The sequence below is a fragment of the Danaus plexippus genome, chromosome Z (genome assembly GCF_018135715.1).
Source record: "Danaus plexippus chromosome Z, MEX_DaPlex, whole genome shotgun sequence".
NCBI classification, from domain to species: domain Eukaryota; kingdom Metazoa; phylum Arthropoda; class Insecta; order Lepidoptera; family Nymphalidae; genus Danaus; species Danaus plexippus.
In genome coordinates, this window is record NC_083559.1 from 10,593,963 (window position 1) to 10,608,417 (window position 14,455).

Here is a 14,455-nt window from a genome sequence, read left to right on the forward strand (position 1 = left end):
ATAAATCATAAACTAACTAAAATTTGACTAGTCGCTATTTATCATTCCGAAGTCAGAAATTTGCATAAATATCCCTTTTAATCAAATATCACTTTACATATTAGAGCAGCTTTCATTATTCAGGTAATTATTAAAAATTCAGAGATTAGGTAAAAGGTTGAATGAATCAAATAAAGTTTATAGAAATGTTTTGTTTATTTAGTACTCTTGAACTTTGCTTCACATTTATTCGTATACTGTAGAAGGCATGCAGTAAGATAAAAGCCAATACATCTGTATGATGTATTGCCTTTTATGCAATGGATACGAAATTTTTTTTAGTTTTTAAACATGACTTAGGAAAATTTGTCTAATATCATGAATTAAATGTCTTGTCGGCATTTTTATCTATTGAATCACAAATGGCTTAATCGATTTGAATGCGCTTTGCACTTATACAATGCAACCAGCTCCATTAAAGAAACGTTCAATTTCAATCTATTTATTAATTTAAAAAAAATCACCAGTATTAATGGTTATACCGGCTATTACGAAGACGAGGGCCGAACTCGTTGAATGCAATATGTAGATTCACTTTCATTTCTGGTATATTCAGTCGACCTCAATGAATTTTAACTGTCCGTATTATTAATACTCCGAGTAGCTATAATTATTTTTCAATTAAATGTTGTATAAATTAACGGAGACGTCAGTTGTGTTATTATGACATGTAACGGCTGAACCGGAATCTTGTATAATTAAAACCTGGTTTTAAAAGTTTTGTATTTTGTTATATAATAAATTCACGAAAATAATGTACAAATAAAATAATAAAAGATTTCTGCAACACGAGTAGGGTTCGAAACATAAACTTGGGATGTTGCGTCTTAATTGCTTTAGCAATTTGCTTCTTTCCGTCAACATGGCTTAAACGAAAGTTTTGAAGATCATAAAATTAATATATATTTTTTTAAGAAACTAAACAGTATAAGTGTCGATGAATTAAAGAGAACTTTAAAGAACTATAAATTAAAAAAATATATATCTTTACAGTAGTCAACTGACTATATAACTATAAACTGACACAAGAAAAGTTTGACACGAAGAAATTCAGATTAAAGACTTGCTTGTTACTTGTATGAATTTTTAACTGCAATAAGTTGAAACGACAAAGAAAATTGTATTTGTCTCTAATTTAGATATAAATTATTCACTGCCTATTATTAACTTACTTCTGGATAGCCATTAGATATCCAACAGCAGACAATGTTTAATTAAACTTTTTACGAACTTTCTGGAATAAAACTTTCGTGATATCTTCAATTTTTTTACAAATTATAAAAACATTTTGCTGTTCTACAATATTCAAGTCTTTACTTTTTATAACACATTATTTAATTTAATTTACCAGAAAAATATAATAACGGACAACCCAATAACAGTGTCATATTCAATGACCCCTTTTTCTAGCTGAATAGCCCACTAGCTATATCAGAGAACATGAGAGAGTCACTATTCTCGCTCGTGTTCCCTGATCGTATTATATTCTAGTTCCCTTTGTGACGTTTTAAACTAAATTCTTTAGGATTCATGCTCTCCGTTTATAAAAATTTTACCTTACTATTTTATTCTATTACAGAAGAAGCCGTCGTCAGCTTATATATTTATTTTGCTATAATACTTTTCTTCTCTTCTATGCGTAGAAGTGTTAAAATATACATATAATACAAGATATAATCATACTTTGTCTCTTTGATTGCAGAATGATAATTTAAAAGGCTCTGATAACATTCAATGATATATCCTGAAATAAGATTTTTTGCAAGTACAGACTTATCTTTAACACCAAAGTCAAGAAATTAAAAAAAATTATTCGCTCAAATTTATGTAGCTTATTTGGAACTCCGGAAAATAATATCTTTTTGCCTTTTAAATTTAAAAGTTTACTTATTAATAACATTATTTTATTTTTTTATTAACATATAAATGAATTCGCCCTTGCTATCTAGTACAGTACGTTTTGTAAATAATAACACATTTTGCTTGTTCAGTTCGTTGTTGTGTTAACATGTTGCAACATGCCTTTCTGTTGTTGGCAAACTGTAGCTTCTAGTCCCTTTATATCAAAGCCACTAGAACTGTGTATATGTACACAGTTCTACACATACATACATATATATATATATATATATATATATATATATTAAACAATTTTTTTTTCATGTAATTATTTGCATTTATTTTTTATTTATTGCAAAGCTATTTCTAAAAATTAAGATACATATTTGAAACTAGTTTGTGTTCGCGACTTCGTCAGCAGCAACTTCTGAATTAGAAATGTGTAGAAGAATCGCCTAAGGGGCAGTAAATAAGCAGATTTTGAATGTTATTAAGTTCATTGTTTTTTCTTGTTTAGTCGAACCCAACGAAAAGTTTCCTTGTCCGTGTCCTGATTCTAAACTAACTTCACATAAATTTATATTAAATCAGTACAGCCGTTCTTGAGTTGAAACCGTATCAAGTATAATGTGAAAGTTGATTAAAAATCAAAACTTATATTGCCTTCAATTTTGTCAATGCTCATATTAATTATTATGTGAATAACAACAGACCGCATCATTTTTTATCTCGATTCGTTTACCGTTCCCTGCATATGTGGCATTGAAATGTGATACAAGTTTAGTTTAGTTCTTTTTAAGTGGCAATATGTTTTTAGAAATGCATACTCACGTAATGTCTGTCGTCTTCTTCGCTGTAAGCTAACTTGACGATGCCGTACGAACCCTGAAAAAACAACGAGCTGGAGTAACAATCTATTTATAGTCCCAAAATTGGACTATGAACTAAACCATGTCTGTTGCGAAACCAAGCTGGTCTAACTTTAAATTGTTTAAGAGATTTTCTAATAATATGGCTTAGCGTTATAATCATAAACAGTGTTACCGCTCAAATTAATACGCATATATATACCAATCTAAAATATATATAATATATTGATGTATCGAATTTTTACTATATTCGCATTCGCATTATAAGAAATTACGACTTAACCTATTCATTAATTTACTACAGTTCATACGATAAGGTTCTAAAAATATGCAAATTTAGTACAAGATAAGATTTATATAAATTATGGTACAACAGTTTAAGAAGAAAAGACCATTTTTTATTATAGATTTTAGACTTTTATATATAATAGTTTGTTTGTTCAAATTTAAATAGTAACAGTTTGACGGCAGACGATTGTTTTCTAGCTTTGAAGTGTGCATAGAATAATGGAGTCTCAAAATGCAACAATCAAGTATGCTCCAACTATAACAAGAGGAGTTTCTTTGAGATTGTATAGAGAATTAAATATGTTTGATTTTATCGTGAATTGTAGTACAAGGTTTATTTATATTGAAACAATTTTTTTGCTTACTATTCCCTACATGTAGCCTTTTAAATTATTCTGATGTGCTAATTGACTTGTGTTATAGTAAATATTTAGGCAAATACCTGAGTTAGTTATTACCTGTCCTATAGGCTCCAGAAGTCTGTACTGATTGAGCTGCACGTAACCGGATACATGGGCAAGAGACACCCTTCTGGACTCGCGTGGGACCCTCCTTGTCCGGGGAGAACCCTGTGTGCATTCAGTGGACTTGGCAGCGTGGGAACGCAGCAATGAGGACCGGTCCGTATAGACTTGTGGTCTGCTGATAATTTACATGTTAACAAAAAAATTATTTTATGGTATTTGATTAGTAACTTCATATAAACAAAATATTAATTTAATCCAGTAGTTTTAGATGAGTTCCCTACGATTGTATGTAATTGTGTTCCTTGATTGATTTCTTGTGATTGTAGGTAATTATAAATTGAATGGCATTAAAGGACACTATACAAACGTATGATAGTTTGAAAAATACATTGTATTAATTATTTTATATATACGAAGATAACAGTTTTATTTTTTTGTAAAATACTATACAAATATTTACGATTCTTGAAATCCACGTTTGTCTATCGAAAAAAAGATGTTGAAGAAAGTTTAGAAAATTTAAAGCTTATTCAAAGGAAAATATTTTTAAAAAATTCCTTTCATTTACTAAATTCGAATTATATTTTATGGACGTTTAAAATACGAGTGTTCAAATACGAATATAATAAATAATTTTATTCAGTTATAACATTTAAATGGTTGGTTTATATAATTCACACGTTTAATTTTTATTTCTATTTTATTCTATTTCTCTGTCTATCTCGACAATTTCTAATAATCACTTCTTAAGATTAATTTCAAATGGTAATATAATTCAGGCAATATATTTATATCTTTGATAGTAGATTCTTTAAAATTTCGTACGAGTAAATTATCGGAAATAAGACAAGCAATTTAACGACTCGAGTAACACCCACGCTTAACCACGAAGGAATTGCGAGAACTTAATTGATATGTAAACTCGAGAGCTACATTGTGGCAAGAGAACCACAATGTGGCTAGACAAATCGAGACGCATCCTTGTTAATTCCTCGACGAGATAGGTTAACAAGCTTTAACTAAAGATCATTAAAGTGAAAGTTAAAAATCTAGATAGTATTTTTAAAAATTGTTTTGCAATAAATGTTTGTTTATTTTTCTCGTTTACAACTAATAACTTTTGACTTTTCAAACGTGAACTTCGAATCTAGAAAATCTAACCAAAAACAGAGTACCGAAATTTAATTATTTGAATTTTTTTACGTTTTTCGTGACTCTCTGTCGTTTTGACTTCTATGTATATATCAAATTTATATGATTTTTTTTAAATAGGTACGTTTTTTGTCATCGAAACACTATCCACTAAATAACCACCAATATCCAACAACACTATAACTAGAACATTGTATTCAAATATTATTTTTATGCCCATACTTTAACTGACTTATTGGTGTTGCATTAAAAAACAAAATTGAATTTGTAAAATAATTATCCTTTGCACACAAAATCTAATTAGCTATAAACGCGAAAATGTAAGACAACTCATTATGTCACCTGTCGTCGTCAGTTTGCTGCCATTTTGTGACGTCACGACCCTTATTCGCTTCTCCCACTACGTCGACAGCGGAATGTCTGCAACAAAGAAATAGATAACTTAAATTTTAACCTATTCATTACCTCAAGTTAAAGAAAATTAATGATTATACTCACAAGTAATGTTTAAAAAACTTTCAGTCATGGGGGTAGACGACAATTATCTCATTTGAATTGTATATGTTAGTATTGACTTCAAATTTTCATTAGGGATTGTTTAGTAATATTTTTTTTCATGTTATAATTTCTTTTAATGTATACACTCAAAGTACTTGATTGTGAACCACATAGAAGCTTTCTACGATTTCTTAAAATTGATTCTCATGCATTATTTAATAGGTTATAGTTAGTTCAAATACTATAAATATATCCTATTCGTCTCAGGAGGGACTCGAGTTACTTTCTAGAAACCCGACACTAACAGACATTGGATTTTAAAACTTGTAGTAAATTCCTAGTTTTGGCATATTTATTTGTTTCAACTTTAAAATGTATTGATCCAGTAAAATATATTTATGATAAGGCAACGCGGTTTTATATCAACAATATTTATATAAAATTAAAAAAAAATGGTTAGTTGTTACAATTTAGTGTTTGTGTTTTATAAAATACAGTGTTTTTTATACAATAAAACAGTATTAGGTAATAACGGTCACATTAGGAAATGAGTTTCATTATCAACAAAGTCAAAAGACTTAAAATATGTATATTACAAATTTAAATCTCGGACCTAAACCCATAAAACGGACTAAAAAGTAACAAACAATTTCAAACTCGAGTATTTCGTCGTAAACGAAAATATATTTCAGTCACGTTTTAAAAGCTTACAGTTATAACTTCTAAGTATTCATATCTTTTTTTCCTTCAATAAGCTCCTTAAATTTATACAAATTAATCATTTCTAATATTATTTTAATTAGACCCGAGGTGAAAAGCAAAATTCTATTTTATATTTTTAACCTAATACATAATGAGCATTAAAGAAAAACTTAGAATTTCAAGTAAAAAATAAAATGTTCCCTGAACACAGCAATTTATTCAATACCAGGACGTTAATCTGACTTTCAGAAGAGATATTAAGGTAATTGTCATACATAAATAGAATTAAGAAAAATTTTGTCTTTCATATCTAATACTTAATGATCATAATAAAGTAACATATAATATGCTATTTTTATATTTTTTTTGTATTATTTTATGATGATTTTGAGCGCTTATCGTTTTTTCTTTGTGTCTAACTGTTGTAACCGTATAAAAATAAACGTGGCTTGAAATAGATATAACCTTTATATAACTTTTGTTACACACTTCAACTTTGTTTTTTTATCATAAATAATAGCTTTCTTTTGTAAAACAATTGTTTTCATTTCAAAAAAACCACTACACCAAACTTAGAGAAGTAAAACTTTGTGGTAACTTATCACTATTTATAAGACGTCTACTTAGGAATGAAAGAAAATGTATAGAATATATTTTTTATAATGAAGGAAAATCACTGTTTTAATATTATCTTACATCGGAATTTTTACTTTAATATGGAGTTTGATGTTGAAATTTATTGAAATTTTACGATTAATTTGTTTAATCTGTTGGTCCTATTTCAATGGCACTAATATATGAAACCTCGTGCTTAAGCATGTTTAAATTTTATTTTACACAGATATTTTTGTTTATTTAAACGCTTTATCCTCCTGTATAAATGAAATACAAGGATACAAATATGAAATATTTTTGTTAAAATCGTAATTGTGAAATGCTATAACAATGGGGAAATATTGTGAAAATGTCGAAAGGATTTTATAACAGTAAAATCGGTTTAAAAAAAAAATCTTCTGTTTAAAGTTCTTGTCGGATGGAAATATATTTAATTCAGCCTTTTCATTTACATAACCATATCACTCACGTTATATAACTTCTATTTTCTCAACCGGAAACTGATTTTCGTTACTAACTATATATATGTATGGATGAATTTGTATATTATTTGTGATTCTATCAAAAGCTTTAAAAATGAACTCACACTTGGATCGTATTTCTGTTTATTCAGTATATGTCGTCTATAATACGTCTTTGTTAAGTGACGCTTTTATTTCTACTGTTCGTATCATATAAGTGACATATCTATATAAACTGTAATATCTTCCACGTGGATTCGTCATTCGTTTGTATAACATTCTTCAAAATGTATTTCATTCCGATATACTTTGTGTTATATTATTACGGTTTCCGTATCTATTCACTACGTGCTTCGACTATTCTCTCATACATATATTTTACTTATTTCCTTTCATAACAGCTGCCCGACATTTTCAACCAGCCCATTATCAGATCATTCATTGAAGACTTGATGTTGTTTATTCTCGTAGTTAATTAAGTAACTGTAAACAATGCATTCTAAACACTAATTAAGTTATAGCGGAAATTGTTGTTTCTAAATAAAGCTATAAAAGGGATGAATATTTGAAAATAATTTATTTTTAAAAACCTTATTTTCTTGTTTTTTTTTCTGATTATTTTGTGTAATTAAGATGTTTAATCATCTGTTTTCAATATTTTAATTTGATAATGTTGTATACAGATGAATGGTATTAGTTTTGTGACATAAAAATATTTAACAATAGAATAAAAATAACAGTACAAGTAACAGTAAAAAAGCTATATCTTGTAAGGGCAACAAAAACTGATACGCTAATGTATCTAAGCATGTAAGCGTGTTCAAAGCACCCTCTTATGCGCTCCTTTGTATTTTGAGACTACGGAGCCGCCATTATTTAATTAATTAGGTAATGTTCTGAAAGATTTGAGTGGATATGTGGGTGTGTATTGTTTTTTTTTAATTATTCTTTTTTAAACTGCTAATTACGTTTTAAACACGAAACAAAAACGAATGATAAAAGTTTGAGAGGTGTTGTTGTCTTTAGATATAATTTTAGACTAAAATGTTTTTGTAAAATAAAATCATTATGTTTTTTTTATTATTATTTGGCTGTTATTATAGGTCTGTAGTACCTGATTTTATTTTTGAATATTGTCTAGTAATATTTATTTTAAAAGTTGTTATTATTCAACGTTCTCAATTTGTTTTTTGTGTGCTTCTAAAAATTCCTAGTTATTTTTTGCATGAAAATCCTTTAGTTCAAAAGTTCATCAAATTTGTTTTCGTGTTTTGTTACAATTTGATGTTGATACTTAGATGTCGTTTACAGGCGGTGAACTCTACATGACTCACATTAACCAAAGTCTGGCTCTAAAGCTATTTAACGTTTTGTTATCTGAAACGTAAATCTTGGACATAGTAGAAAGTACCCCCTTATACATTTTAAGCTTGGTTGGAAATATTAAGTAACAAATACTTAAAGAGGAAACAATCTTTTATTGTTAACTGTAGAAAGAATAAAACTATCTGTTAATAAAATGGAACTAAAAAACTTTACGTTGTGTACAAAGAGTGGTAAGATTAATTTTTGAGAAAATATATTGTCTATTTAATAAAATTACATTATAAAAAAAATATCTGTCATTACTTCAAGTAACTTTATGGTATGTTTTTTGCTATACATACAAATATCGTAACACGTGTATATAAATATCATCTAACAGAAAAACAAAAATTCTGATATATGTTTTAAAAACATGCCAAAAGAGGATAATAGATTCCACGCCGTCAAAATGTAAAAATCGACGTTCGACATTACACTATTATTCCTGAATTGTTCTGCGAAAAAGGAAAATCAAATACAGTAATATTTTGACAATTTTTGCATTCTATTTTTCGTATGTCCATCATGAATATTGACATATCTATGGGGTACGTAAATAGGTATATGGGGGAATAAAAAAGATTTGATACGTTCATTCATTTAACACATTTTTTCAACACAACAAATTTAAAAGTAATATCAAGATTAACAGGCTGTAATTTCATTAATTAAATCTAGATTCACGAGCTAAGTAAATATTAATTTATTGGCCACGTGAGGGAAATTACTTTTCCGTATGCTACACTGCCTGCTTTCATCCTCGTGTAACGAGATTTAGTTGGATTAGTGTAACATTTTCTTTACTATAAGTGAAAAATTATTTATTCACATCCGAATTTTAGTACTATACCTGTAAATGGAATAGGTAATTTTAATGGACGATGTAAAACCTACCAAAAAACACATTAATAAAAACCTATATGTACACAGGTCTATATAAATGGATATATATTGAAATAATCACATTCTTCAAAAACAAGCATTGGCTACACATTCCGTTCACCACCATTGTAACCTTTATTTTGTAGTCAAAGTATAGTAATTATCGAAACATAAACGTATCTATGTAAGTATGGTATTAATATAAAGGAGAAAAAATATAAATAAACCGTGTGACTTATAACACATTCGCCGAGATTAATATGCTATGAATGTAAACAGTCAGAAATATAAAAAGGAAATTATCAATGTCTGAAATGACGGAGAGTGAAATGTGCTTCAATATGAAAGAATATTGTGTTAAAATCATATAATACAACAAATTTTATATGTTTCCAATAAATTTTTTGATTCTGAAACAAAATCTGTATTGATATAATACAATGAAGTCATTTATATTATATCAAGCTGATATTATTTATTAATGAATATATAATAGTTGCTACATACAAGGAACTGGCATTTTCATTTACTCACAACTGCATCCACATTCAAGGTATTAAAAAAGTCGCTGTCTTTGAATTTCCATCATTAAAAATAAAAATAAGTTTAATTAACATCTTAGTAGAGTTTTTTTGGATTAACGCAATGTTTAATAGGGATTATAACTTATTTTTATCAGATCCTTAACATTTAAATAATTTTTACCAGGCTCATCTGCTCTTTGGACAAATTTATTGTACAAAGAACATACAAAGCACTAGTAGTTACAGATCATGATGTTAAAATTACATACAATAGGTTTAGGAAAGTGTGAAACGATTGATTGGATTTCGGAGCGGTTGATTTGATAGACATATAGGATTTTGTGAAATTTTCTCTGTCCATTTGTTTGCTCCAGTTAATTTCTGAAACTGATGGACGATTTTAATGGAACTTATACGGGTTTTTATTAAAAAACATCATTTTATAACGAAGTCGGAGGGACAGCTAGTTTTAAATAAAATATAAATTAAAACTTAATTTTGAAATAGTTTATTCAGTTCCGATTTTAGTAGTATCATACATACGAAATATAATGATGATTTCAAATCTTCTATTCACTATTATGAAAAAAATTTAATTATATTATTAAATGCTACGTTAATCTAAAAGCTGCAATATTATACTAATGTGAATCTTAATGAAATATTAATTACATTCACTTAATAAGGCATGGGGTAACAGTAATATAAACTGAAGCATTGGTCCTAATTATTTTAACATACATAGAAACACCTTCATACTCAACATAGTTTTTCATATTATGAAACATTTTAATAAAATTGTTGATATACCACTATATTTTTTCTAATAATAATACAAAGTTGAATATATTTTATAAGTATAGTAGGTGCCAGCCCCTGCTTCGCACGGGCTCTTTACAAAAAATATAAAATAGCCTATTTAATTTTGAGAATTATTAAACTTATATTATGATAACTTACAAATGGTACGCCCGATTTAAATGATTTAAAAAGTAATTTACAGATACTGATGTAGGCTTAAAAACGAAGTAATTTGTTTTGATAAGACTTAATACCGTATTTATGTAAATGGCTTTCCAATAAACGCTTTAGGAATGCAAATTTTTAAAAGTTGTAAAATGGATATAGTGTGTTATCCTTAAGGTATAGACATATGCCACCGCGAACTTTGCTGTAGACCTATATAAGATACACGATTGCACCATATACTATTTCGTTATATCTAAAAGACTTTTCGTTAAAAGCAGCGTTTTCGTTAAAAGCTCTCAGACGGCTTATGTTTTCCCGACATCTTCAACAAATATCTTTAATTTACACACAAGTAAATACAACAACTTAACAAATTATGCTAAATACTAAAACCTTTCTCGAGAATCACACTATCGAGTGGTGATAACTGTTTGATAATTGGTGTAATAGTTTTTCCGTTTATCGCGAATAGACAGACAGACGCGGCGAGGTACTTTGTTTTATAATATGTATTAATGATGATTGATTGATAATATTTTATTTTTTTATTGAGAAAATTATATATGATTATATTAATTATTACCTTTTAAATAATAATTTATGTTTTTCAATTTAACAGGATAATTTGAAAATTTCACCACCAATTTTAAATGTTTTTTTTTTAATTTTAAAGATATAATTTTTAAAAATAGAGTCGAGAATAACCACAATGGGTCTCTTGTTATGTAGGAGTACTTAAATTGTGGTTTGAGAATATATTATGTTTAAGTTTTTATAAATTTTTAAATTTATAAAAATAAGACAATTTTTTTATTTACACCTCTTAAATGTAATAAAATGTACATCTCAGCTGAAACAATAAAGACGAATATAGTTGCACACAGAAAAAGGCACTTGCATTAAGTGCAAAAGGCGGCCTTATCGCTAATAGCGATCTCTCAAGGTAACCTTAATGCAGAGGAGAAAAATTATAATGGATTTTATATACGTATACTTAAATTTGGAAAAATTTTACATGGCATACGTACAAACGGTTTACCTGTTTGGTTTCCATCAAAAGTAATGCAGCGATTTGTTTTATAATAACTAAATATACTCATTATTTTACACACTATCAGATTCCTCTACAGAAGATACGTTAAGAGTCAATGTTAAAATTCTATTTGGTGCGATATTATTTTATAATAGAAAATATGTTTTCTTATATAAAACAGAAATAAAATTCTATAATTAAAATATTATTAATGGAAAAATTATTATTAAAGGAAATGTTAAAACTAGACTTGGAAGCGGTAAAAATTTAACTAAAACTGTCGTTTGTAAGAAGTAAAACTCTCTTAATAAAAACATAGCTTTAAAAACTTGTAAATAAAATGTTTGCCTGGTTAAGAAATATATTTTATTTTAAAATAACTTTCATTGAAAAATTAATTGAGAAATTTTAATAAAACGCTACAAATAATATAATAATAGCATAAAAGTGTTTTAATTAAAAGGCATGGTCTGCGTACGTGGTCATCTCTATTCATAGTATGAAAATTGTGAAACCTCAAAAAATACTTGATTTCAGCTTTCAAATTGACAGTACCTAATTGAATTTCATTTCTAGTGATTGCACGAAATTTGATTGATAAAGTATGAGTTTTTGCGGGTTTTCATTATAACGTTAGTTTTTAATCGTGTTTCAAATTAATTATTACGCTTACAGGATTTCATAACAGTTGTACGTAGAGGTAATTGATATTAATGCCGTACCAAGAAATAAAATAATACACTAGAGTTCCAGCTATTCCAACTATTTAATGTGGATTCTGCCTAGTAGCTAAGTTTATAGTGTTATGTGTATATATATATTAATAAAAACTAGACATAATGAAAAAATAAATAAGTGTTTTTATTTATTTATTTTCCAAATGATTGTGTTTTTTGTATTATTACAAATAATAATTAATTAATATACATAATTACTTTCTGTTTTTAAAGATTTTGATATTGTAGAGTGTAAGTGTAAGTTTTAAGAAACTAATCAAAAATAGCTTATTTAAATTTGTATCGTAAAATACAATTCGAAAATAATACGCCCACGAGGAGCATGAAGGAGAAGGCGTGGGACACATCGCAGGAAAGCGAAATTTTGTGCATAATTGTTTAATATAATATTCCTTTTCTTCATACTAAGCTTAACTATATAAGTACTTCTACATTATTCGTCACTATTCAGTGGGTGGAAATTGTCGTACAGGTTGTCTTATAATCGCCAGCATAAAGAAAATCATACAATGATTGAAATAAACAAATGTGTGTTATTTATATTAAAGATAAGATTTTAAAAACCACATTAAGATTAATCCTGTTTTCTTTAAGTGTACTTATATTATTATATTTTTAACTATTCGATTATATAACATGCGACTAAGCGAAAATATATGGATTAAGTTTTTATGACGAGGAGTTATAATAATTTTAAGAACCATAAAACTAGTTTCAAATTTTTAGCCTTTTTCAGTATTTGAAGTTTTAATGTAGATGTAATAACTATAACTTTATACCGTTGATAATAATTCTATCTCGAATGCCTTAATTAATGAACTTTTTTTTTGGATTCAAAACTATTCTGAAGAAATTGTTTAACTTTTTATCTTCCTTTTGTCATTTAAATTTTTAATGTCTTCGTCCGGCAATCTTTGACGTTCAACTTACGTTGTAAATTTAGTTACCGCGAAAGAGCCTTTTAATATAACTGAAAATATATTCTCATCATGAATAATTTATACAAAATACTATTATTAAGTTACTAATATAATGTTAATACTGCCAAGTATACTGTTAGGACGTCACCAGAGACTAACAAAGTTGGTCTCCACAGATACGATTAGTTAAAATTAGGTACTGTGAATATTACAAGACTAACAAAACAGTAAGGAAGAAAACTATATTGGTTTTATCATGTGTTATATATTTCTTGCACGAGTAAAATTTAATTATGTTAGTCATTGAAAACTTTTTAAATTTACTTATAGTTTAATGATGAAGGTATATTTTAGACAAGAAAACATGAAAGTGATTAATTAAAGGTTACTTTGTTGTCTAGAAAATATCACCTATATGATCGATATCGATATATGTATCTACAATTATATTAAATTGTTATGACAAACTAATATTAGTATTCCGAGTATCAAAATTATTTGGTTGTAAACGGAATATCACATTACACGTGTCACCAACAATGTAATGATATTATATCAACGGAATAACTTATAAGAAATTTAAATAATCGAAAAATTTATTACCAAATTCTCACCTTGAAACTTGTTTGACCTTACTTGCAAGCTATGAATAATTGGTATGTTAAGATACGGATTATTTATTTATTTATTATTATACATATCTAAATATTATATATCAGACAATTTTCGAATAAATATACTGAATAATAAATATAATAAGCTAAAGAATGAGGTCCAGTCCCGTTTGCTTTGTGTTTGTCAGTGTTATGTAAATATATTAATTATAAAACATTTTTGGATATTTTCATTGTTGAAATACTCGATCTGTGAAAATTTTGCAATTTTTGTTTAGAACAAGGAATATTAGATTTAGTTTCTAATTTTGAGGATATTAAATCCTTTTGAGATAAATTCTCGCAAAAGAAATACCTTTTGCCTTCGACCAAATAAAATTAACATTTTTAAAAAAGTTGACAGATTTTTGTTTTGTGAACAAAAATACTTGCACAGGCGTAATATTAAATGATGCTACATAAATGCCTAAAATAATGCATT

The 14,455-nt window shown here is 27.3% G+C and overlaps 1 protein-coding gene across 4 annotated transcripts in view; it reads right to left on the reverse strand.

The window, feature by feature from the left end:
• The window catches only part of LOC116777802 (calcium/calmodulin-dependent protein kinase kinase 1), a 102,849-nt gene that overhangs the window by 8,629 nt on the left and 79,765 nt on the right, over positions 1-14,455 (reverse strand). For 2 of the 4 annotated variants that reach the window (XM_061526261.1, XM_061526262.1), the window contains 3 exons: positions 4,997-5,074; positions 3,494-3,674; positions 2,710-2,763 (listed from right to left, as the gene is read on the reverse strand). In XM_061526261.1, coding sequence (XP_061382245.1) covers positions 2,710-2,763; positions 3,494-3,674; positions 4,997-5,074 — 313 coding nt within the window. Of the gene's footprint in view, positions 1-2,709; positions 2,764-3,493; positions 3,678-4,996; positions 5,075-14,455 lie in introns of all 4 variants that reach the window. The other 2 variants (XM_032671523.2, XM_032671524.2) reach the window with 1 other exon arrangement.